This window comes from Trichosurus vulpecula, chromosome 5 (assembly GCF_011100635.1).
Source record: "Trichosurus vulpecula isolate mTriVul1 chromosome 5, mTriVul1.pri, whole genome shotgun sequence".
Classification (NCBI taxonomy): Eukaryota; Metazoa; Chordata; class Mammalia; order Diprotodontia; family Phalangeridae; genus Trichosurus; species Trichosurus vulpecula.
This window is the reverse complement of record NC_050577.1, coordinates 45,710,421-45,735,697: the sequence shown is the minus strand read 5'-3', so window position 1 is coordinate 45,735,697 and position 25,277 is coordinate 45,710,421. Positions and strand designations below refer to the sequence as shown.

Genomic DNA, 25,277 nt, shown 5'->3' with positions numbered 1-25,277 from the left:
TACTTACATTTTCTAATTTACTTATGAAAATGATATAAGCACAAGCTAGACATATCCTTAATAAAAATAGGAGAAGGAAAACAGGAAGGCTTTTTCCACTTTTCTCCAGCAAACCATATCTTCAGTGCTGCACAATTAATTGAAAGGTGTAAAAAATAAAAGATTCCCCACTATTCTTTAATTATTTAAAAAAGCATGAAGGGGAGCAGTGTGTGATGTGTCAGCAGAGATAGCCAGGCTGTGAAGGACTTTAAATGCCCAGTGGAGCTTACATTGTATCCTTAGAAGTAAGAGGGAGCCATGGAAGCTGCTTGAGGGACAAGGTGACATGACCATACTTATGGCTTTGGGAACTATAATTTGGCAGCTGTAAAGAAGATGGATTGTCAAGGAGAGAAAATGGAGGCAAGAAGTAGAAATAGGAGGGGCTGGTAAGAGGCTGCTAAGGAGGGCCTGAATGAGGGTGGGGGCCATGAGTAGCAAAAGGGGGACAGATGTAGCAAGCATATTGTGGAAGTGGGATCAGCATGATTTGGCAGCTAATTAGATATGCAAGAGAAGGAGGCACTCAGGATAAGTGAGATATTCCAAAGTGAGCAAAATTATTGTGGAAAGCTTAAATATGCATTTATGCCACTGGTCATTTACATTATTACAAAGTGTCCAAGGTCATTGTAAGTCATGATGCATACTGGAGGGAATGGGGGAGGGAAGAAGAGAGGAAGGAAGGAGAAAGAAAGGAAAGAAAGAAAAAAGGAAAGAAGAGAGGAAGGGAAGGAAAGAAAGAAGGGAAAGGAAAGGAAAGAAAGAAGGGAAAGGAAAGGAAAGAAAGAAGGGAAGGGAAAGGAAAGGAAAGGAAAGGAAAGGAAAGGAAAGGAAAGGAAAGGAAAGGAAAGGAAAGGAAAGGAAAGGAAAGGAAAGGAAAGGAAAGGAAAGGAAAGGAAAGGAAAGGAAAGGAAAGGAAAGGAAAGGAAAGGAAAGGAAAGGAAAGGAAAGGAAAGGAAAGGAAAGGAAAGGAAAGGAAAGGAAAGGAAAGGAAAGGAGGGAGAAAGGGAGGGAGGGAGGGAAGAAGGGAGGGAAGAAGGAAAGGAAGGAAGGAAAGGAAGGAAGGAAGGAAGGAAGGGAGAGGAGGGAGAAGAAAAGAAGGAAATAAAAGGAAAAAGAAAAGAAAAGAAGAAAAAAAGAGATCCATCATTTTCCCTGTGGAAAAGGTTATTTGACCACTCGGTAAAATGGGAAAAGCCAAATCAGATGCTGGGAGCCCTCTTTTTTCTTAGCTACAGCTATTTGAGAGCTGGTTTTATCAAAGCAAAAAACAAAAAGCAAAGCTTCTAGCACAGAGAAAAGAAGGGAGAGAAAGAGATTTTTCTTTAATCAGTTCTGACACACAACCCAGATTTTCCTCTGATTTGCCTGGTAGCAGTCACAAAATCCTTGTGAAAACCTTTCACTGATAGAGAAGTTATTTTAAAAGTAAAACATAAGATTAGAAATGGAAAGTATCAGGCAGGCATTAGAGATTGTTGCCTCTTTCCCATGACTTGGAGCTAGACAAAAAGAAGCCTTTTGTTTGGTTTAAAACACAAGTAAATTGATTTAAGCTGGCCATACCAGTAGGCTAAAAAAGAAGTAATAACAAAAAATTATCCATAAAAATAGACATATTGTAAAAGCTTTTTTATGTTCAATATCCTGGTGTGAGGTCTCGTGGTACAGAAGAAGGAATACTTGTAGTTAAAAAAAAAAAATAACAGGACCACAGATGTAGGGCTGGGAGAGATCTTGAAGGACAGTGAGGACAAACTCCTCATTTTGCAAATGAGGAAACTGAGACCCAGAGGGGTTAAGTGTGACTTTCCTGGGGTTACAGAAATAGTATCTGAGGCTGGATTGGAACCTGGATCTTCTGGACTCCAAGCCCAACATTCTCTGTACTACACCCTGGGTTCAAGACTTGACTCTTCATATTTACTATGTGACCTTAAGCCTCACTTTCCTTAAATGTAAAATTCGGAAATTGGGCTAACTGACCTCTAAGGTTTCTTCCAGTTCATCTTAAAATATGGCAGAATATGTAGTCAGATTGTATACCGGATCCCCCAGCACCTAGCATAGTGTCTGGTACGCAGAAAGTAATTAAAAAATGCTTGTTGACTGACACAGTGCACAGAGCGCTGTGCCTGGAGTCAAGAAGACTCATCTTCCTGAGTTCAAATCTGGCCTCAGACACTTACTAGCTGTGTGACCCTGGGCAAGTCAATTAACCCTTTTGCCTCAGTTTCCTCATCTGTAAAATGAGCCAGCAAAGTACATGGCAAACCAGTCCAGTATCTGTGCCAAGAAAACCCCCAATGGGGTCACAAAGAGTCAGACACAACTAAAATGACTAAACAACAATATTTGAAGAAGAATGACCCATAGTTGAGCCAATACAGAACTGTCATAAAATGTTGAATTTAGTGTTTCAGACCTCCACTATGTCTTGTCTTCTTAAAGGTTATAGTAATAAGAGTTCAAGGCCAATTAGGTTAGTCAGTCAACAAGCACTTATTAAGCACCTACTAAATGCTAAGAGCTTTACAAGCACCTACTGAGTGCTAAGAGCTTTACAAGTATTATTTCATTTGATCCTCAGGACAACCCTTTGAAGTGAGGGTTGTGAACATCTTCATTTTACAATTGAGGAAACTGAGGCAGATAGCTGTTAAAGTGACATCTGAGGCAGCATTTGAATTTGGGTCTTCTGGACTCTTGGTCCAGGATCTATCCACTGAGTCACCCACCTCCCCAAAGAGAGGCCTCAAAGTGCTCACAGTCTAATGGAGGAAACAATTATGTACAAACAAGATATAGACAGGACAAACTGGAAATAATCCACAGAGGGAAGGCACTAAAATGAAAAGGGATTAGAAAAGGCTTCCTGTGGAAGGTGGAATTTCGGCTGGGGCGCACCTAACTGGAAAAGCTTTTGAGATAGTACGGCATTCTGTCTGAGTTCCAGACTAAGAAAGTATGAAAGCCTCATCCCCAGAGGGTGATGACCACCAGGGGATGAGACCCTCTACAAAAGCAAGGGAAAGGTGTGATCTGCACTGATAGAAGGGAGGGCTCACACAAGTGAAACTGAAGATCTTGGAAGAATTTGTACCTACTATGTGCTCATCACAATGAGGGACCACGAGATGCATAACTATACTTGGATTCAATTTAAATGAAGCATAAGACAGGCCACAGGGCAGATCCCAAAAATCTTATCGACATCTCACTGCAATTCTTCCAAATCCATCATTGGGAAGGAAAGCTTTTACTTAGCTATACAACTGAGGACATACCCATGTCCCTTTTTAGGTGTCTCTGTCTGACTTTCAGATCTCAGAACACTTTTTATGATAAACACAGTCTCTAAAATTGTCATTCCTCTGATCTGCATTTAGTTTAGGGGGGTCTCTTTTTACATGGATATGGTAAAGTTCAGAGGCAGTCCCCAGAAGCAAAAAAATTTTGTCTGTTGGGGTACTGAGAGTATCTACAAGAAAGTGAGAGGGAACAGATTTTTTTTCCTTTCAAAAGCAAAATGAAAATAGCAAAAGTCAACTAACAAGGACTTTGTTTCCTGTTTTGCCCAAAATATCCCAACTGCCTGGTGACAGACAGCAAAAGCAAAGTGAGTGACCTGGTAGGTGCTCTCTGTATGTCACAGGGGTCACCTTCTATTGTTAATAAATTACAGAATCATATTTACATTCTTCATAGCTCCAGCATGGACTCGCCCTCCATGGTCTCCTGCCCCAACAAGGTGTCCAAGGCATGTGTCAAGGACAAAACACACAGGTCATTTTAAACTAAACATGACTCCCTACAAGCCAACAGCCAGAGGAAGAGCTAACAGGAAATAACAAAATAAAGCTACATGAATTTAGAATGAATTTGTAAGCACACTGAAGGATAGAAATTTCTGTTTTGTTTTAAAGAGAAATGCCACATTATTTCAGTCAAGCAAACTAATTACTGACAACTATGCTGAGAACAGGCAGGGCTCCTGGGCCCATGCTAATGAGTACCAAAGAATCATTTGTAATTAAATACTCAATGTGTAATGAGATGCCACTGCAGTTGATTATTTAAGAGGCTAGGAAATGTTTTGTTGTTCTTTTATTTCACCAGATAGGACAGACGTTATTTGTCAATTCAGTCTGGTCTGAATTATCATCAAATTCAAGTAAGCAATATCCGGATTAATGAGGCATCACCTAATCTACCATCATGTAAGAACATATTGTATATGAACGTAATCTGAAGAAATATAACACACTAGAGTGGGTAGGGAACCTGCAGCCTCGAGGCCACATGTGGCCCTCTAGGTCCTCAAGTGCAGCCCTTTGACTGAATCTAAATTTCACCACCTCTGGGATTAGGCAATCAGCTAATTATAATAGGAGAGAGTATGGTGAAGGAGGGTAGGGGAGCAGGAAATGGCTGAAACTGACGTTAGAAGACCTGAATTCAAATCTCACTTGCTACGTCTTAGTCAGTCTTGGTCAATTCTTTTAAGCTTTCTGGGCTTCAAGTTTTCTCATCTATAAAATGAAAGCACTGGAAAGATATCACCTCTTGGATTTCTTCCACACCTGTATCTATGATCCTATAACCTGATTATTATGATTTGGGGAGAGGAGGGAAGGTTCAGGCTCTGGACTTGTAAGATCTCAGGACCATAAGAGTACTCCCAGTGTGGAAACTCCTTTTACCACTGAAGATTAAGTTCATCAGGAACAAATTATATATCATCGAGTTGTCTGTGGGGAAGGAAGATGGTACAGAAGAAAGAATACTTGTCGTTACAAAAATAGGTGACTTGCCCAGAAGCACACTGCTAGTGTATGTCAAAGCCAGGCCCTGGACCTAAGTCTTCCTGATTCCAAATCTGGCCCCTCAATCTAACAATTTGCTATAAATTATTATAATATTGATACTGACTTTAATGCTGAAATTAAGAGGGCAGCATGACATAGTAAATCTGGTAATGTGCAAGACCTGGGTTCAAATCCCACCTCTGACACTTAAAAACAAATCTAGGGGCAGCTAGGTGGTACAGTAAGTAAAGTACCAGCCCTGGAGTCAGGAGGACCTTAGTTCAAATCCAGCCTCAGACACCTGACACACTTACTAGCTGTGTGACCTTGGGCAAGTCACTTAACCCCAACTGCTCTGCCTTCCCCCCTCCAAAAAACAAACAAAAAAAAATCAAAAAGAGAGTTTCCCAGTTCAGTTGCTTTTCAGTCCTGTTTAACTCTTCTTGACCCCATTTGGAGTTTTCTTGGCAGAGATAATGGAGTGGTTTGCCATTCCCTTCTCCAGCTCATTTTACAGATTAGGACGCAAACAAGATTAAGTGACTTGCCCAGGGTCACACAGCTAATGAGTATCTGAGGCTGGATTTGGACTCACAAAGACAAGTCTTCCTGACTCCTGCCTGGTGCTCCATCCACTGTGGCGCCACCTAACTTCCCTGTATCCATGTCAAACAGGAGGCCCACAATACTCCCAAGTGCCCCCAGTACCAGATTTAAATGTAACTGGGAAATATTTAACAAAATGAATAATATATAGCCTGCCTATCTTTCCAATTCCTAGCACATAGTAGGTACTTAGTAGATACCGTTGATTGGCTAATTCAGTTCTGTAACACACTTTCTTTAATAGCTTCACCACAGATGAAAGATGAAAGAAGAGATTCTGTTGAATTCGTACACTTTTAAGATGCTTCTGGAAAGCAACCTGGAACTACATTCCAAGAGTCACTAAATTTTGCATGCCCTTTATCCCTCTTACCAGGCCAAGACTCCAAAGAGACCAAAGAGGGAAAAGGACCTAAATGCACAAAAAATATTTATAACAATTCTTTTTGAAGTGACAAAGAACTGGAAATTCAGGGTGTCCATTGACAGGGGAAGGGCTGAATGTGATGGAATACTACGGTACTGTAAGTGATAATAAAAGGGAATGGCTTTAGAGGAACCTGGGAAGATTTGTATGGACTGATTCAGAGTGAAGTGAGCAGAACCAAGAAAATAACATATATAACAAAAACAACATTATAAAGACAGATATCTTTGAAAGACTTAAGCACTCTGATCAATGCAATGGCCAGTCCCAATTCTAGATGATTTATGCTACCCCATCTCTTGACAAAGAGGTGATGGATTCAAGATGCAGAATGAAATAAACATTTTTAGACACAGCCAATGCATGAATCTGTTTTGCTTGATTCTGAATATTTTAAAGCAGTTTTGCTATTATTTTTTGCCTTCTAAATTGGGAAATTGAGGAGAGAAAAGAAATGTTTATTGACTGAAAAATAAAATATTTTAATGGGTCGTGCTAGTTAGTAAAACATCTCCAGTATTGCACCTGAAAATGGATTTGGTCAGTTTTCATGGTTATTTTGACACCAGAACAGAACAGTACCATCAACCCAAAAAAGGATGGCCACTTACGAAAATACTTCAACGTCTCTTCTATCTGTTCAGTTGTTAGGTCGATATTAGCATCAGGAGAAATGAGAGGTGTGTGAAGCCAGTCGTCGTGGTCATAACCATAGATTGTATCTGCTCTTAGCTTGTAATGGGGCAGTTGTTCCTCCAGCAGACTGATGATTTCAACTTCAGGAAGATCAGTACTATTGCACACATCTGAAAAGAAAGATTTAAGACATCAGGGATATTTATACTTAGGGAATAATGAGCTACAGGACTTTGGGTGAGCCATTAAAACATTTCTGAGACTCAGTTTTCTCATCTGCTAAATGAGGTGGAGATTAGGCTAAATGGTCTTTATGGTCTTTTCCAGATCTAATCCCTATAGTTTTGTGCTTCCATAAATATTCCCCCCATTCTACTTCTGCTATGTGCCTCTCAGCATGGCTTACTCAAATCAGCTCTCCCCACCTAGGACCCACAGGGTATTTTGGCATGCTTCTTAATTAAGGGGATTGCAAATTCCTTGGGGGTAGTTCCTAACTTTCGTTTTCTTCTAGATCTCAATTCCAGGTTACACAAACAATGTTGCCTCTGATTTGAATCTAGGTTAGAATCCTGACTCTGAAACCTTTTAACGGTGGCCCTGGCCAAGTCACCTAACTGCTCAGTGCTCCAGGCAATTCTCTAAGACTGTAAGGTGCAGAAACAGTACTAACTTGCATTGGTAGCACAAATTTCCTCACCTGAGAGTTCCCCATACCAATGAAATCACATGAGCAGTCTCTATCCCTAATTATTATTGTTATTAATATTATTATATATGATTATAATTACATATACAAGTATAATCACATACTATATATGCGTCTAAATCTTATACTATATGAGTATAACTGTATACTATATGATTGATTAATAATGAATGATACGATATTATTTTATATGATTTATATTGCATATTATCAACATGCTATTATAATTACAAATTAATATTATTATTGTTCTTAGTGGATAGAGTGCTGGACTTGGGGTCAGGAAGGTCTGAGTTCTAATTCTGCCTCTGACATGTACTAGCTGAATGACCATGGGAAAGTCACTGAATCTCTGCCAGATTCCATCTTCTTGTCTATTAAATGGGGACAAGGTGGCGCAGTGGACAGAGCATTGGGCCTGGAATCAGTAAGACTCATCTTCCTGACGTCAAAACTAACCTCGAGCTGTATGACCCTGGACAAGTCACTTCACCCAACTTGCCTCAGTTTTCTCATCCTGTAAAATGAACTGAAGAAAGAAATGGAAAACCGCTCCAGTATCTTTGCCAAGAAAACCCCAAATGGGGTCATGGAGAGTTGGATACAAGTGAAACGACTCAATAGCACAATGATCACATCTACCTCATGTGGCTATTGTGAAAATGAAGTCAGATAATATGCCTAAGCTTTGCAAATCTTAAGACATTATATATGTTAGCTATTATTATCATTATTAAGACAACCAATGAGCATTTATTAAGCACTTATTATGTACCAGGAAACATGCTAAGTGCTGGGAATACACATACAAGCAGAAAGAAGGTCATTAATATTATCGACCAGCAGTTCACCTCTAGGAACTAGAATTCAACTGAAACGATCCATTTGCAATCTCTCACAGGCAATCCTGCCTTCACCTGTAATCACTGGATGATAGATCCAGACAAGGACCTTGGAGAGACCTTGGACACCACTTAACCCAACCTCATTTGGGCACAAGGGCCAGGGTTGTTTGAGGTCAAGAATACAGGGTGTTGGCATAGTTAGAAAGAAGAACTTTAAACGTCTAAACCCATGTCACACCAACCAAAGTCAGCTTTATTTTCCTCTCTTCCATTCACGTATTTAATGACATTTGTTAAATGTCATACTATATAAGATGAGCCAAAAGGCTCCTGAATCCTAAAAGAGGAGAGAAAAAAGTAAAAGGTTTTTTTTTAATCTTTGTATTAACCTAATTAGAACACATATTTAATTAGAAGACAAAACACCTCCCAAAACACTTTGTTAAATAATCATAGCACTGAAAGACACCTACAGGCCATCCAGGCAACCTCCAGGTTTCAAGAAAGGAAGAAACCATCGGAGACTCGTGAATTATAGGATCATAGGTCTAGGGTGGGAAGGGGTCTCAGGTCATTTGGTCCAACACCTTCATTTTACAGATGAAGAAACTGAGGCCCAGAGAGGCTGAGTGATTCTATTACAATTAGGCATTTGTAAAATAGCGTTCTAACTTTGGAAAGGCCTGGCTAAGACTCTGGTGTTATGTCACAGCCATAAGCCTGTGAGGCAGCCTTCCAAGTCGATGACAGATGATGTCTCCTATTTCTTCCCCTACCTCTTCTCATTACTGGAAGGATAGAGGGTGGGGGTGGGAAGAGAATGCTCAGGAGGAATAACAAACCAAATGTTTTCTTTGAAACAATTCACGGTTTCATTAGTTTCCCTAACTAGTTTCCATCTATAAAGATACATTTCCTAAACAAAAAAAAAATTTAAAAGGGCAACTTCTTTAGCTATTTACCAGCACCAGAAAGTCCCTATCAAATGTCAAAAGAGCACTCAGGATCAAGAAGCTGCTATCCATCTGTCAAAATTTTCTGGCTAAAGAGTGAACAAAGCCAGCCTCGTGATAGGATGGGGCAGTCAGAGCACGTCCGTGCGCCACCCAAGCCTAGCCTCTCCAAAGTGGTGCCAGCCTCTGTCGCCAGGAAACCAAGAAGTGTACACAGACCCATCCCCATGGGGAGGGAGCTCCCAGGGACAAAAATGGGCTCAACAGTCAGACTTTTTTTTAATCTTTGGGAGGGGCAGGGCATAAAAAATTAGCTTTTATGGGAGTGTATATGAGAGAGAGAGAGAAAGAGAGAGAGAGAGAGAGAGAGAGAGAGAGAGAGAGAGAGATTCTTTTGTCCAGTAATACTGTCACATACAAAGATTCTGTCAGAGTGCCAGATTCACCAAGAAAAACCAAGCTGGTATTTGATTTCCCCTTCCACATTCACTGTGCTGAAGGTCAACCTATTTACAGTATAAAGCATGGCCAAGGCAGTATCACATTCTCCAAACCCTCCTAGAGTGACTACAGGGATAAGGTATCCTAAAGCAAGGCAGGGTCCAAATACATTTTTCCCATCTACATCTGTTCTTCTAACTCTGTGCCTGTTCCTTCCAGCACAGAGGGAGAGCTCTCAGAAATTGAAAGTTCCAAATACTGAGCCTTTATAATAAGAATGGCATCATACAAGGCACCATATAAGGGATGCCAAGAGAAGACCCAGGGAACCTGGCCTAGAAGAGTGAGCAATCCTTCATTTCTCAAGGCCCAATTAAAATGCTATGTCTTCCAGAAAGCCTTTCTTATTGCCCTCTCAGGCAGAAGGGTAATAATCCTCCACTATAATGGGATATACACTAAATAGAAGACAAGGAAGAATGTGATAGGGATTAGAGACTGCCAAAAAAGAAGAGTTGCCAAGTTGCTGTTCTTTTTGAGAGGCATTCTATCTCCATAACATCTCTCATATATATGTCCCTTTCTCTCCATTCACATAGCCACCACCATAGTTCAAGCCTTCTTCTCCCCTCCCCTAGATTATTGGGATAACTTCCTCATTGGTCTCTCGACTTCCAATCTCCACTCCCTCCAATGTGATAAAATAGTCTTCTTAAGGCACAAATCTGACCAAGTCAGTATCAGGCTCACCAATCCAACTGCCTATAATCTAGGATAAAATACAGGTTACCCAGCCTGGCACTTAAGTACCTCTACTATCTGACTAGAACTTTCCCTTCCAGAGGTCTCATTACTCACCTTTACAGACCTTATGTTTCAGCCAAATCAGACAAACTCCACTATCTGTCTCCCACCTTCAGACATTCCCACAAGCTAGTCCCCATTGCCTGAAATGTTCTTCTTCCATCCCAGTCTTTCAAAATACATTATTCTTCCTTCAGAGCTCTGCTCTGTTCTGCCTCCTCTGTGAAGCCTTCCCTGATCTTTTCAGCAACTACTGTTCTTTCTCCTATTACCCTACATTTTCTCATATGCCCTGCACAGACAAGGCAGTGATTCATTTGAAAGAATTTTAGAAGTGGAGTCAAGAGAGGCCTGAGTTTGAATCCTACCCCCATCACTCACCAGTCAAGTAACCATAGACAAGTCACTTAAAAGCTTTCAGGGTCGCAAAGGTTATTATAATTGTTACTGACCTCTCGAAGCCTAGGGATATTGCCTGCAGCACTTACCTCACAGTGAAGTTAAGGATCAAATGAAAAAGTGTTTTATAAAACTTAGGTTATTATATAAATGTCAGGCATTAGTGTGCTGACAGGTTTTCTTGGCATCAAGAAGACTTGAGTTCGAATCTTGCCTCAAACACTAGCTGTGTGACACTGGGCAAGTCACTTCATTTCTGTGACTCAGTTTCCTCATCTGTAAAATGAGCTGGAGAAGGAAACAGCAAACCACTCTAGTATTTTTGCCATGTAAATCTCAAAAGGAGTCACGAAGAGTCAAAATGAACTACTGAGCAATTCATGTACCTACTTCACAGGGTTGTTGAAGATCAAATGAGTTAACATATACAAAAGATTCCTTAAAATACTACATAAAAGCTAGTTACTATTTCCATCATCATTACATTCTGTCCTCCTATTAAATGGAAGCTCCTTGAGGACAAGGATTGTAATTGTTATCTTTGTATCTCTAGTGCTCAGTACAGTACCTGGGCACACAGTAGGAGCTTAACACGTGTTTGTTGAACTGAATTAAATGGAGGAGAGTGGAATGCCTTTCACTCAGAAATCCATATGACTTTGCCTGGCATTATGGCAGACCACGGTCAAGGAGTCCAAGCCAAGATTTAGTCTTTACAAAATCAATAGCACCCAACATGAGATCTATCAGGTAGTGGGAGCTTTGCTGCTGAATTATGATGTCTGCTACTCCTCAGCAGGCTTTTTAAGCACATAAAGGAGCAGCTGGATGGGGCTTCCAGACTTTCTTGCCTATGTTACCAGGGAAACACCATCTTCTATAGAGACTCCAAGCTAGCAAGGAAGAAGAGGAGGCTGGCATTGGGAGTGACAGACCTCAGTGATGGGTGAATGGCATTTGTACTGGCAAGAGAAAGGTGAGGGTCCACAAACATCCCTGCAAACTGGGAATGTCAGAGAGGAACCTAGAGACTGGCAAGGGAGAGGAAAAGGAAAAAAAAAGCGTATACTCACAGAAGGCAAAAGGGGAAAGTAGCCATCAGGAAGAAAGGCTCAGAAAAAACACCAGAATTGAGTACCAAGCAGGGAAAACAGTGAAAAAATGCAGGGTGAAAGGTGAGAAGGGGGAAAGCAATACCTGGCACATAATGATTTTGAAGAAAGGCAGGGACGGGTAAGAGATACTGCCCATTTTAGGGAAAACAATGCAAGAACCATCTTCCATGAAATGAGGTAGTCTTAGGCAACTAGTGAGGTACCAAATACTGTAATCTCAGCAGAACTAAATAAACAAAACTAAAAAGGAAAAAATAAGAGAGCTAAAACCAGATGAACTAATTGCTCACTAACACACTCCGCAACCCCCAACCCCAGGGCAGTCACCAGCGACAGACAAAGGAGGATTAAATTCCAGGTTAGGAAGTAACTCCTGAGGCCAAAACTTCTATATCACCTATATATTCACCATTCCTTAGTCACTTACCACTCAGTCACTTACTACTTAGTCACTTACACTTTTTAGTAATTTACTACACTTAGCCAATTACTAGGCAGACATTATGCTAAGCACTAGGGATGTAAGGCAAAAACAGAAGCTGTCCTCAGGTTCTGTAGTAAAGTAAATAAGGAAGTTAGAAGCTTTCTAGTAAAGGAAACATGTAAATAACTAAGTAGATACATATAAGATACATATAGGATAAATAGGAAGTAACCTTAGAAGAAAACATGTAACTAACTAAGTAGATACATATAAGATACATATAGGATAAACAGAAAGTAACCTTAGAAGAGAAAGCACTAACAGCACAAAGGACCAGGAAATGCCTTGAGTTGAAGCCCAACTAAGCAGCAACGGTGAGGAGGCGGAGATTCCGAGATGAGAGACAGAGTACAGGTGAGTGTAAGCTGGATCACAAAGTGTGTAGAGGAGAGAAACATAGAAGACTGACAAAGTAGAAGGGACCAGGTTGTGAAGAACTCTAAATACCAAACCAAAGACTTTATATAAGGGGCAGCTAAGTGGCTCAGGGAGTAGAGCACTGGCCCCAAAATCAGGAGGACCTGAGTTCAAATCCGACCTCAGACATTTGACACACGACACACTTACTAGCTGTGTGACCTCGGGCAAGTCACTTAATAACCCCAATTGCCCTGCCTTCCCCCTTCCAAAAACTACAAAGACTTCATATTTGACCCTAGAGGTAATAATAGGGAGCTATGGGAGTTTATTGAGTTGTAGGGATGACACGGGCAGATCTAACACTTTAAGGAAGGAACATCATTGTGGCAGTCGTGTAGAAGGTAGAACAGGGAGTTACTTGAAGCAGAGAACAGTCAGAAGGCTAACGCAAAAATCCAGGCAAGAAGTGATGAGGGGCCAAACTAAGGCTGTGCCTGTGAGAGGGTACAGGAGGAGATTTATGTGAAAGATCTTGTGGAGAAAGAAATTACAAGATTTGACAACTTATTGACTGGGGGATGAATGTGAATAAGGAGTCGATGATGACACTGAGGTTCCAAACTTGGATGACTACTAGGATAGTGGTACCCACAAGTAATAAGGAAGGGTAGAAGAATAGAGTGTTTGGGGAAGGGAGATAATGAGGTCTATTTTGGATGAGCTGAATTTGAAACGCACACAGTTTGGAATAACTAACAGGTAGTTAGTTAGTAATGTATGCCTATGAGAAGCACAGGACAAACATCAAGGACAAACATCATGAGAGTTATGGGAAAAGAGAGATCAGGGAAGGTTTCATGGAGGAGATGGCACTTCAGTTTGTCTCAAAGGATGAATATGATTCCAGAGCCAGACTTCTGAAGGTAGGAGAGGGTGTGAGAAGATCATGGAATCATTGGTCATAGGATGATAAAATTAAGAACTAGAAAAGACCTTGGAGGTTATTGAGACCATCTTCTTCAATTTCCAGACGAAGAAACTGAGGATTGGAAGAGCTTGGATTTGAACTTGGGTCCCTCAGACTCCAGATTCAGTAAACATTGCAGATGTAAGGATTTTTTCCTTTTTGGATGTTTCAAGTAAGTCAACCATTGCTTAAAAGCACTGGCAGCTAGGTGGCATTATGGATAGAGTCCTGGACCTGGAGTCAAGAAGATCTGAGTTCAAATTTGACCTTAGATCCTTACTAGCTGTGTTCTCCTGGGCAAATCATTTAACCTCTGTCTGCCTTAGTTTACTCATCTGTAAAATGGGGGTAACAATAACAGCACCTACCTCCCAGAGATACCAGCAGGATAATACGACAACAGCAAAGCACTCTGTAAACCTTAAAACATTATATAAATGCTTTATTATCATTAGAATAACAAAGAGCAGGGCAAGAGAATTCTCAAGCTTGAGCAGATTACAAAAATCTTCTCTCTTCTCTTAACTTCTCAAACCCCTGTAACTCATCTGAGATTTTGCAGAGTCACTAATAAAAAGGAAGCTAAGTAAAGAAAAATGCCCAGTCTTTCTTCCCCTCTATGCCCAACAGGAACAATCCTCCAGGGAAACTGGAGGGTAGGAGAGGGAGGAAAAGTTGGAAGTGAGACAAAGACATAATCAGTATCTTATTTTGCTCCATGCTGGATTATTTTCCTTCATTTCAAAGCACCTGAGCAATTGTGAGGGAGAAACCAAGTTTAAAAAAAAAAGAAAAACAATTAGTCTGATCTTGACACTGAAGAAACACCTAGGCCTACCTAGAAAGCATGCCTGGGCTCCCAAACGTAAGGGTGAAAAGGATTCTGATCATTCTGATCAGATTAGAAGATAGCACCAAGACAATGAATAAGGGCTTGAAAATGGGAGGGCAGCATAATCATCTTTGAAAGAAAGGCCCAAACAACAGAAGACTGTTGAGCGAACAGGGCTCTGCTGTCCAAGACCCTGATGAAAATCTGAAAAAACCAGAATCCAGAGAATCCAATGCATGATGCAAAGAGAGATATGAGGCTGCAGAGAGGCCAGGAAAGGTAGAAATAAATGGATATCATTTAAAACGTGCTTGAAATCTGATCCTCCCTTGGTGGGTCAACACTACAACGAGCCAAGGCAAGAACAAAGCCATGGGAACAGGAGTGATGACAGATAGAAAAAAGAATTCTAAGAGGTCTGTGCTCAAGGAAAGAAATAGGATAATATAGAACACTCTCCTGATCTAAAGTGGGTGAATATGGAAAAGGACAAATCACCCATAGGAAATGCATCTGAAGACAGGGGTGAGATCAATGTTTCAGGAAGGCTGGTCAAGTTCAGTGAGTAATAGCAAACTTTATCTTTTCACAAGCTTAGCAATGAGCCAGGGAGGGGAAGAAGGGTGGGGTGCGAGTGCCATAAAAGACTAAACCAGAACAAAGAAATGCAAACACCACCAGATCTGACTCTGACACACTCATTCTATAATTCTCAAAGGAACTATAATAGAAGGCTGTGTTCTGTTTGTATTTGCCAAGAGGATGGTAGGAAAATGGTCCTATAGCTAAGCGATATAAAAAGGGCTCTTTTTGTACCTCCTTATTACCTGTTACCTCATTACCAGAAAAACACGTACACTGTAGAAGGATAGGAAACAGCCTGGCCAAAGATCTCCATGAGTGAGCCATTGGTCAGTTGTTGTAGGGTAGTTTTGTTTTTGTTTTTTTAAAAAAATAGGGTTTTAGAAGGACCTTTTTCCATGAATTAGGGTACTGTATTTGGAGTCAAGAAGACCTGGGTTCAAATCCCACCTCAGACACTTTTAGCATAAGAAGTCTTTCCCTCTGTGTGTGAAGATTGATTTGATAGACTTAGCCCTTCTCAACAACCAAGGACCTAAAACAATTCCAAAGGACTCATGATGGAAAATGCCATCCACCTCCAGAGAAAGAACTATGGAGTCTGAATGCAGAGCAAAGCAAACTATTTTCTTTTTGCTGTTGTCGTTTGTTTTGTTCCTCATGGTTTCTCTTATTCGTTATAATTTTTCTATACAACATGACTAATGTGAAAATGTTTTATAGGAATGTATATATAGAGCCTATATCAGACTGCATGCCATCTTGGGGAGGAAGGGAGAAGGGAGAGGGAGAAAATTTAAACTTACTGAGGTGAATGGTAAAAACTAAAAACAAATGAATTAATAAAAAAAAAAAGAAAATAAAGAAGACTTTTCCTCTCCCCCGAATGCTATTGTGCTTTCCCTCTGTAAGTCTCTCCATATCATCCTCTCATATCTATATATTTGTACATTTGTAAATCATTTGCATATTGCTTCCACAGTAAGCTCCTTGAGGGCAGGGACCCCTTTTTTTTTGGCCTTTCTTTGTATCTCCAGGCTTATGAGCACAGTGACCACACATAGTTGCTGCTTGATAAATGCTTATTGAATTAACTAACCCCTCTTGGCCTCAGTTCCCTCATCTGAAAAAACGAGGAGGTTGAATCTGATGACTTCTCAGCTTCCTTTTACTTCTAAAATTATGATCATATGATCCATGAAAGAGGCAAGTGTGTAAGCAGCAATATTACTGTAGACAGTTATGTTCAAGCACACGCTGACTGCATTACAGATGAGACAGCATGACTAGATTCTCTTGGTATTTTTAAACTGCCTAGGATAAGATCCAAGACGAAGCATTTTGGGAGCCAACATTTTTTTCTAACAGATCATTCTGAAGCAAAGTTCTAGTGCACTGAATATCATACTGATTTTACCTCTGACAGTTCATTTATATATAGTAAAAATCAATTGTCTGTGCAACAAAGATGGTACAATGGAAAGACTATAAAAGACCTGGAATCACATTCCAGCTGAGATAATCTCGGATTCTATCTATATCTATCATCTATAAGATGAAGGTAATAATGATTAACGTTATCAACCTCACAGGGCTGTTTTGAGAGAAATGCTTTGCAAAGTTCAGTCCCCTAGAGGTCAGTGCACCAGGGCAAAGCCCCTTTCACCCAATACCAGTTATGGCTCTGGTGATTTGTAAATGACAGCTTATAGCATAATAATGATAAGAAACTACCCATTTCCTGGGTGAAATATACTAATAAGTCAATTACAGAGAACTAGTGATCTTGATTTTTTTTTAAACACTGAATATTATAGCCAACATAGAAAAAAGGCAATGGATGCTAATGAGGGCAAAGCTGTTGCTTCCATCTGTCAGTGGGGATGGTTCAGTGCATTCTGTCACCACTGCACAGAAGCAACTCAGCACATGTCCTACTGCTGGTGGGTTACAAACACCATCATCACAGACCAAGGGGGAGCTCATTTATTTGATAACAGATAAATCAAATTACTCCAATCTAGTCCCTCCACCAAACCCTCTACTCTGTCTTAAGAATTTTTAAACATACTACTTTATTTATGGGGAACTTCTTAATGTGGGAAAATTGGAAGGATACATATATACATATATGCACACACAGGGTCAAAAAAAAAAGAGGAGAGGAAACATGGCAGAGTAGAGAGAGTTGGAATTATAGAGACCAGGGTTCAGGTTCCTACTCTGACCCATCCTGGGTGTGTGACCACTGGCAAGTCCATTAACATCTCTGAGGCTCAGGTGACTAAGACTAGATTTATCATATGCTATAGGTATGTTAAGATGTCTGCTAAAAGAAGGCATTTCCAACCCAACAGGATCAGAGGTCTCTGACTTAATGATATAAAAGACTTTGAGCAATACCTGTGGGAAAGCATTAGTCAGAGTTTACCATAAGAATGCTTAGGATTATAGGAAATAAGGGCAGACTCAAGATCAAGTCAATTTTATACATTAGGAAACTGAGGCCCAGGCATTTTAAATCATAAGATCACAGGGTCTAGCTTTAGAGCTGGAAGGGACCTTAGAGGTTATATCTGATCCAACTGCCTCATTTTATAGATGAGAAAACTGAGTTTCAGAGAAGTTAAGAGATTTGCCCAGGGTCACACAGGTAGCAAGTAATAAGTGACACAGACAGAATTTGAACCCAGATCCTCAAAGTTCAAAGCCAGAGTACCCCTGTCGTTGAAGCAAGCTGCCCTGATGACTTGGTCAGGACCCCAGAGCTACTTTGTCCTAGTCCTGTGATTCCACTGCTCTGTCATGCTGTCTTCAATATAAGACTCTTAGAAATACATTGTGGCTCCCTTCCCAAGAATGGAAATAGAGATGGCAAGCTTCTATCTGTAGTTTATACAGTGTATCTATCTGCAAGGAATCGAGTTCTCACTCAATGAACAATACGTGGTAGCCGATATTGCCATCTAGCGTCCATTGAGACCCACTACAAAGGTAACATAACCTCAAGGTACAATGCCCCAGGTAACTATTTTTCATCATTTTAGAAATGACAACTCAATTATAGGAAAAAAATAACTAAAAGCATCCTTGGAAATGATCTACAAAAACAAAAAACAACAGTTAAGAGGGCACCTAGGTGGCACAGTGGATAGAGTGCTGGCCCTGGAGTCAGGAAGATGAGTTTTCCTGAATTTCAATCTGGCCTCAGACATTCCCTAGCCATATGACCTCGGGCAAGACTCACTTAACCCAGTTTGAATCAGTTTCCTCATCCGTAAAATGAGCTGGAGAAGGAAATGGCAAACCACTCCAGTGTCTTTACCAAGAAAATCCCAAATGGGGTCAAGAAGAGTTGGAAATGACTGAAATGACTCAGCAACAAAGTTGGTAGTAAAGTGAGGACCTCAACTTGTCTACTATACTATTACTATATCTACACCTTTTCTATTTGACCTGACTTGGGCCTCCAAATGCTGCCATTTTTCTTTCTTCCTTCTCTCTTGCTCCCAAAAGCAAAACCAAAGAGGGATTTTTAGCTGCCTCCTTCCTTTAATACTTTCAAGTTGCTCATTCAGAAGAGGGGAAAAAAGGGTAGGACATAAAAAGAGCTATAAAAAGAAGCAGGAGGGGGAAGAATGAAGAGAGAGAAGATTGTCACTCAAAGAGCTAAACTCCTTTTTCTGGCATTCCTGGGATTGAGAGTTGGACTCTGGGGCTTAGATGTCATCTGGTCCAACTCCCATAATTTACAGATGAGAAAGCTGAGGCCCAGAGTGGGTAAAGTAACCCCTAGGTAGAACAGAGCAGAGTTGAGATTTGAACCCCTGTGTTCTAACCACAAAGCCAGCTCTCTTTCCACAAAGCCACCCCGTAAAATGGAGGCAAAACTTAGGGTAGAATGCTCTCAGGGACATCTGTATTCTGAACTAATGCCTCATCCCAGCTCTTTAAAAGCTAACAATGCCATCTGGACTAAAAATAACTTTCATTGGACCCAAAAGATTCAAAATAAAGGACGTACCTGAGGAAAAGACTCTGAATCCAAGACAGTCACTTAACTGAGTTCCTTTTCAAAGAGGAGTTAACTAAAAAGAGGCTAAAAGTTCAGCCTTGTGCAATACAGCAAGTTCAACGAACTAGAGGCTGCCCCCTTGGCCACATATTGGGCAACATACAGAGAAAAACAAGGAAAGAAGGCCCTGAACTATCTAACTTCAATATTCAGGATCCGGGATTTAAAGTTGGGATTTAGTTGACCAAGTGTTTATTAACCTCTTCCTAAAGCACAGGTCTGACCGGGTCACTCCCTAGTCAGTCTCCATGCCTCCAGGACCAAATGTAAAATACTTTGTCATTCAAAGCCCTTTCTAACCTGCCCCACCCCTCTTCCTTTCCAGTCTACTTAGACCTTTCTCCCTACCACATACTCTTTGATCCAGTGATGATGACCTCCTGGCTGGTCCACAAATAAGACTCCCCATCTCCTGGCTCCCAGGCACTTTAGCTGGTTGTCCTCCATGCATGGAATGCTCTCCCCTTCTCATCTCTGCATCCTTGATTCCTTCACGTCCCAGCTAAAATCCTGTCTTCTACAGGAAGTCTTCTATTCCCTCTTAATTCTAATACCTTCCCTCTGTTAATTATTTCCAATTTATCTGGTATGTAGTTTGTACATGGTTGTTCATTTGTTGCCTCTGTAAGCTGCCTGAGAGAAGGGACTGCCCTTTACCTTTTGTGTGTATGTGTGTGTGTGTGTGTATGTGTGTGAGTGCTTAACAGTTCCTGGCACATAGTGGACATTTACTGACTGACTACTATGTGCTAAGGACTTTGCAAAGTTTTGGGGATACAAAGGGCAAAAATCATAAAAAAGTGCACACCAAATACACACAAAGTTCAGATAAAGGAAACATCATCTAGTTTTGGGGTGGAGGAAGGAAAAGCTTCATGAAGGAGGTGGGGATTGAGATAGCCCTTAAAGGGCAGGATTCAAGGAAAGGAAAAGGGTGTGGCAAAGGGAAAGTCCAATATTTGTGAACATGTTGCACTTCTTAAAAGTCTGGTTTGGCTAAAGGAAAAATGTGGAGGAACTAGGGATCAAATCACCTAAGGCTTTGAACACAAATCCAAGGAGTTTACGCTTTTATTCAGCTCACAATGAGCCATTGAAAGTTTTAAGGCTGGGAATGCTTTGATCAGTTATACATTAAAAGATTTAAGCCATCCTACAATAAGCTTAGATTAATTAAAGGAGAAGGAAGCAACTTCAATCATCCAAGCAAAAGGGAGCACCAACGGGCTGGATTCAAAAGCCAAGTCAAATACAGAAAGAAGAGAACTTCCAATCACTGTGTGTTTATGTGACCAGAAACAACCAAGGAAGGGGACAGGTAGAAGAGAAATAGAGGCAGGAAGTCAACAGTGGGACACAGAGGCAAGAAACTAAAAAAAATGTTTTTAAAAGACTTAGGTAATAAAAGTCAGCTTTTTATATGAAATTCATTTTGATGGTTAAAGACCTTTAGCACGCTCTCTATCTCTCCTCTTTTTCTCTCTCTCTTCTCTCTATTTCTCTTCCCCCTCTCCCTAAACATATATATAATATATACGCATACACATACATACAAACATACATATATATACATATACATACAAACATGTGTGTGTGTACAATGTGTAGTCTTGTCTGATCTTCAGTCTGTGAGATAGGTGCTATTATTATCTAGATTATTTAAAGGCAGCTAAGTGGCATAATGGATAGAACCTGGAGTCAGGAAGCCCTGAGTTCAAGTCCAGCCCCAGACACTTATTAGCTATGTGAACCTGAACAAATCACTTCATCTCAGTTTCCTCATTTGTAAAATTTTGTTGTTCAGTCATTTTCAGTCATGCCCAACTCTTCATGACCTCATTTGGGGTTTTCTTGGCAAAGATACTGGAGTGGTTTGCCATTTCCTTCTCCAGCTCCTTTCACAGATGAGGAAACTGAGGCAAGCAGGTTAAGTGACTTGTCCACAGGTCATGCAGCTAGGAAGTATCTGAGGCCAGATTTGAACACAGGTTAACTCTCATCTTCCTGACTCCAGTTCCTGCGCTTTCCACTGCACCACCTTGCTGCCCACCTGTAAAATGGGGATAATAGAAGCACCTACTTCCCAGGGTCGTTGTGAGGATCGAATGTCTTTTTTTTTTTTTGTAAAGCCCTTTGTATACATTTATAAAGCACTTTGAAAACCGTAAATCACTATATAATTGCTAAGTATAATTTTTTTTTAATTTAATGATGACTCATAAGGAATCATAAAGAAACCATCTATTGATGTTGGGTTCCATTATGTTCCCTACTCTGCCGCCTCATTCCACTATCACGGTGGCCCTGGGCTCCTGGGGGCTGCCACCAGCTCTGCAGGTGCTACCAAACTGGAAAGACTTTGAATAGGGAAACAGCAGCGATCAATCACCCAACAAGGATCTACCAGCATCATGGCATGTTTTGTTGTGCGCCCCCCTCCAGTTTCTCCATCTTGTCCCAGCTCACCCCACTGTTTGTACTCCCATCTCCACGGACCCCACTGTTTGTGTTCCCTTCTCTACAGAAATAATCCTGCCTTAGCTTGTCCCACTGTGTTCCCATCTCCACAGAAATCAAACTGTGTTCTTTCCCTTTAAGTACCCGGACCCTACCCCTGCTGGGCTGTTCGATTTGAGTCTTTACTTAGAACAGTAGAGCGCTTGAATAAATCCACATCAAAATTTACATCCAGGTCTCGCTCACTTTTTTCGGCACAACAGTTTCTATACAGTTTTAAGATGTATGAAGCACCTTCCTTAGAAGATCCCTCGGATAGACAGGGTCACTATATCCACCGTACAGATGAGGCTCAGAAAAGGCATCACCGGTAACACAGACAGGAAGTATCAGCTCCATGATTCCAAACCTAGTGTCCTGACTCCAAATCCAGTCAATGCAATCTAGAGGCACTTTATTTAGAAGTTGGCAGTGCTATAAATGCAACTGGTATCTCTCAAAGTGTTAAGGCAATCAGTACTTGAGAAGCTCTTCCCTGCCCATTGAATAGGCTTAAGGTGGGGCCCCAGGTGGGGCCGACTAAGGGACTGGGGCCAACTAAGAAGATCTGATTAGATCTTTGCTCCTAAGTTTGCCCCAAACCCCTAATTACTAGGTGCTAAGCCCATGTGAGCATGAAGCATCCCAGGATCCTAAGGGGAGGAGCTAAGACCAGAGCCAATCATAGGAGCTTAAGTTCTGGTTGCTCAGAGGACACTTGATGACTTCTGAAACTGTAAAAGGAGAGAACACTGCTTGGAGATGTGTCTGAGCTAGCGGCATCAACAGCAGCAGTGAAGCTGAAGCCGAAGCCAAAGGAGCTGAAGCAGCAGGCGCTGCTGGTAACAGGGCTGACCTGAGTGCGAACCGGAGAGTGCTGAGCAAGGGCTTGAGGCCAGTGGGTAATCTTCTTACCGGGAGGGGAGAAGCATGAATATGATTTGGTTTAATGTCATCATGTTTTTCTGCAACCTCCTGGTTACTCTTGTGAAGCGAACTTATTGGGCCTGGAAGCTTTTGGCCAGGATATTGAATTGGGGACACTGGTTCGTGGGTCTGCTACTTTGGAGCTTGAATAAATGTTTTAATTCTTCTGCCTTCTCCTTAGAGAATTCCTCATATCCTGCAGTTCTGAACCATTCAGGCATATATACGATTTTCTTTGAAATCATGAATTCTGCCTTCATAATACATCAAGAGCACATACAAATCCAAATTCAAGCCACTTAAGTTATCAGTGTAAACGTTTTCATCATAGGACTGACTTCTGTAGAGAAGAAGGAATAAGCATTTATATAGAATTTACTATGTACTAGGCACTGTGCTAAGTGCTTCACAATTATTATCTCATATGACCCTCACAATCAACTTGGCAAGTAGGTGCTACTCCCATTTTAGAGATCAGGAAAATGAAGCAATCAGAAGTTAAGTGACTTGTCAGGGTCATGCAGCTAATAAATGTGGATGGATTTGAACTCAGGTCCTCCTGATTCCAGGGCCAGTACTCACTGCAACACCTAGTTGCCCCTAGTTCTGCACTTTGAACCTAGGGCTTTCTGACTTCAAAGCCAGCTATCTATCTACCACTCCATACTTCCTCTAAGTAATGTACATTCTTGCTGAGCAGCCCTGAAAATGTCCACCTGATTCACCCAACTCAACCTATGGCTCCTAGAAGCTATAGCTTGCACAGTGGCCACACCCTGGTAAACCATCTCTGCAGATGGGCTAAACCAGGTGGAGGGTAACCAAGGGGTCTCAAACCCACTGGTGAGTTGGGAGGAGGGAGGGTCTACCTAAGCATGCAAAGACTTCCCTTGGCAGAATGGGTGGATTAGAACAATTTGTCCCAATGGCCATGAAAATAGCTAAAGCAGGTACTGTGAAGTGCCTAGAGCTTGGTCGGACACCAAAGATGCCAAAGCCATCCACTGCATCCCAGGCCATTGCCAGTCGTCTTGACTTTTGTCTTGCCAATGGACTTCAATGACTCCAGAGGAGAGAGTGAGGCTGATGGTTCCGTGCAACTTTGTATCACTTAAATCCAATTCACCCATGAGTCAAGACATCACCCTCAGGATGTCACTGGTCCTCTTTGAAAACAAAGGACAAACAACAACTAACGTTATGCTGCCATAAAAACAAAAGATACAGAAAAAGGTAAGTATGAACCCATGCAACATGAAGAAAACAGAATCAGGTAAGTAATATACATGATGTCTATGATGAAATAGATGAAAACAACAATAAAAAGAAGCCAGATTCTAATTGCAATGATCAGCATTCTTCCTACTAAACAGATGATAAAACACATTTCCCCCATCTTGGTAGAAAGAGGGGCCATTTAGGGTGAGGAATATGAGATACCCTGTTAGACAGTATTACTTTGCTGCTTAGTTTTGTTTGATTCTTTCTCATTATTACAAGGAAAAGGAATAAGCATTTATATAGTACCAGTTTCATATTTAATGCTTTCTGTTCTTCAATGAATATAGGAACGGTCATGCCTGCTGACATTTGATGACCTAATAACAAAGAGAATTTTTTTAAAAATCGATTGAATTAAAAAAAATATATGCACAAATATTAAGAACAACACTACAGTCTAAATAAGGTTTCTTGAATGAAAAGATCACAGAGTTCAACCTTCATTGCCAGCAGTAGAAACCAGGTCAAAAAGCCTTTCCCAACCAAGAAGTCTAAGTATTCTAGGGAGGGAAGGGAATAAGTATTTATTATGAACCTACTGTGTGCTGGACACTATGCTAAGTGTTTTTACAAAAATCATTTCATTTGATCTTCATAATGATCCTGCAAGGTGAGTGCTATTATCCCCATTTTACAGTTAAGAAGCTAAGGCAAACAGAGGTTAAGTGACTTGCCCAAGGTCACACAGCTAGTATATATCTGAGGCTGGATTTAAAATTTAGGCCTTCCTGACTCCAGGCCCAGAACTCTATTCACTGAGCCACTAGCTGCTTCTAGTCAAGTGATTATATTGGAAAATTGCTCTGGTACCAAAATATGGATGAATAAAACTTTTTTTAAAATCAACTGTGTTCAGTAACTCAGAATGGTTTAAAGAAGAGGGAAAAACCAGAGAAAGAACTGATGCAGTCTGAATGTAGAATGAAACATATTATTTTCATTTTTTGGTTTTTCCACGTTTTTTTTTCTTTTGTTCTGTTCCTTCTTTCACAACACGACTAATGTGGAAATATATTTAACACGATTACACATGTATAACCTATAAAATATCGCTTGCCATCTTGAGAAGTGGAGAGGGGAGGGAGGAAGAGAGAAAAATTTAGAACTCAAAATTTTGCAAAAATTGAACACTGAAAATTATCTTTGCATGTAATTAGGAAAAAATACTATTAAAAACTTTTTAAAAGATGGAGGAAAGAATAAGGGCAGATAAAATAAATAACAAAGAAAAAAGGAACCTCTTCAAGTTCTATTTGTGATTTATCCTTGTCTCTTACCCATATATATACACACACCATTTAAAATTATTTCCTTTGATCTTTTGTCAACACCTTTTGACCTTTTGGCCCTTACTTCCTGGAGGGGGAAAAAAACTCCTTTTTAATTATCACTTTTCCAAACTGACAAAAAAAAAAAACTAAAACAAAACAAAACAAAACCCAGTAGCGAGACAGAATAAGATTCAAAAAAATAAGGTACTAACTT

At 40.6% G+C, this 25,277-nt stretch overlaps 1 protein-coding gene across 8 annotated transcripts in view; it reads right to left on the bottom strand.

Annotated features, from left to right (window-relative positions):
* TRAK1 (trafficking kinesin protein 1) overlaps window positions 1-25,277 on the bottom strand; it is a 238,668-nt gene that overhangs the window by 99,788 nt on the left and 113,603 nt on the right. For 6 of the 8 annotated variants that reach the window (XM_036759410.1, XM_036759409.1, XM_036759411.1 and 3 more), the window contains one exon: window positions 6,498-6,692. Coding sequence is in view for 1 of the 8 variants with exons in the window: in XM_036759414.1 (XP_036615309.1) it covers window positions 6,498-6,692 (195 nt within the window). In the remaining 7 variants the exon portion in view is untranslated. Of the gene's footprint in view, window positions 1-6,497; window positions 6,693-19,037; window positions 19,080-19,443; window positions 19,467-25,277 lie in introns of those variants that run through there. The other 2 variants (XM_036759413.1, XM_036759412.1) reach the window with 2 other exon arrangements.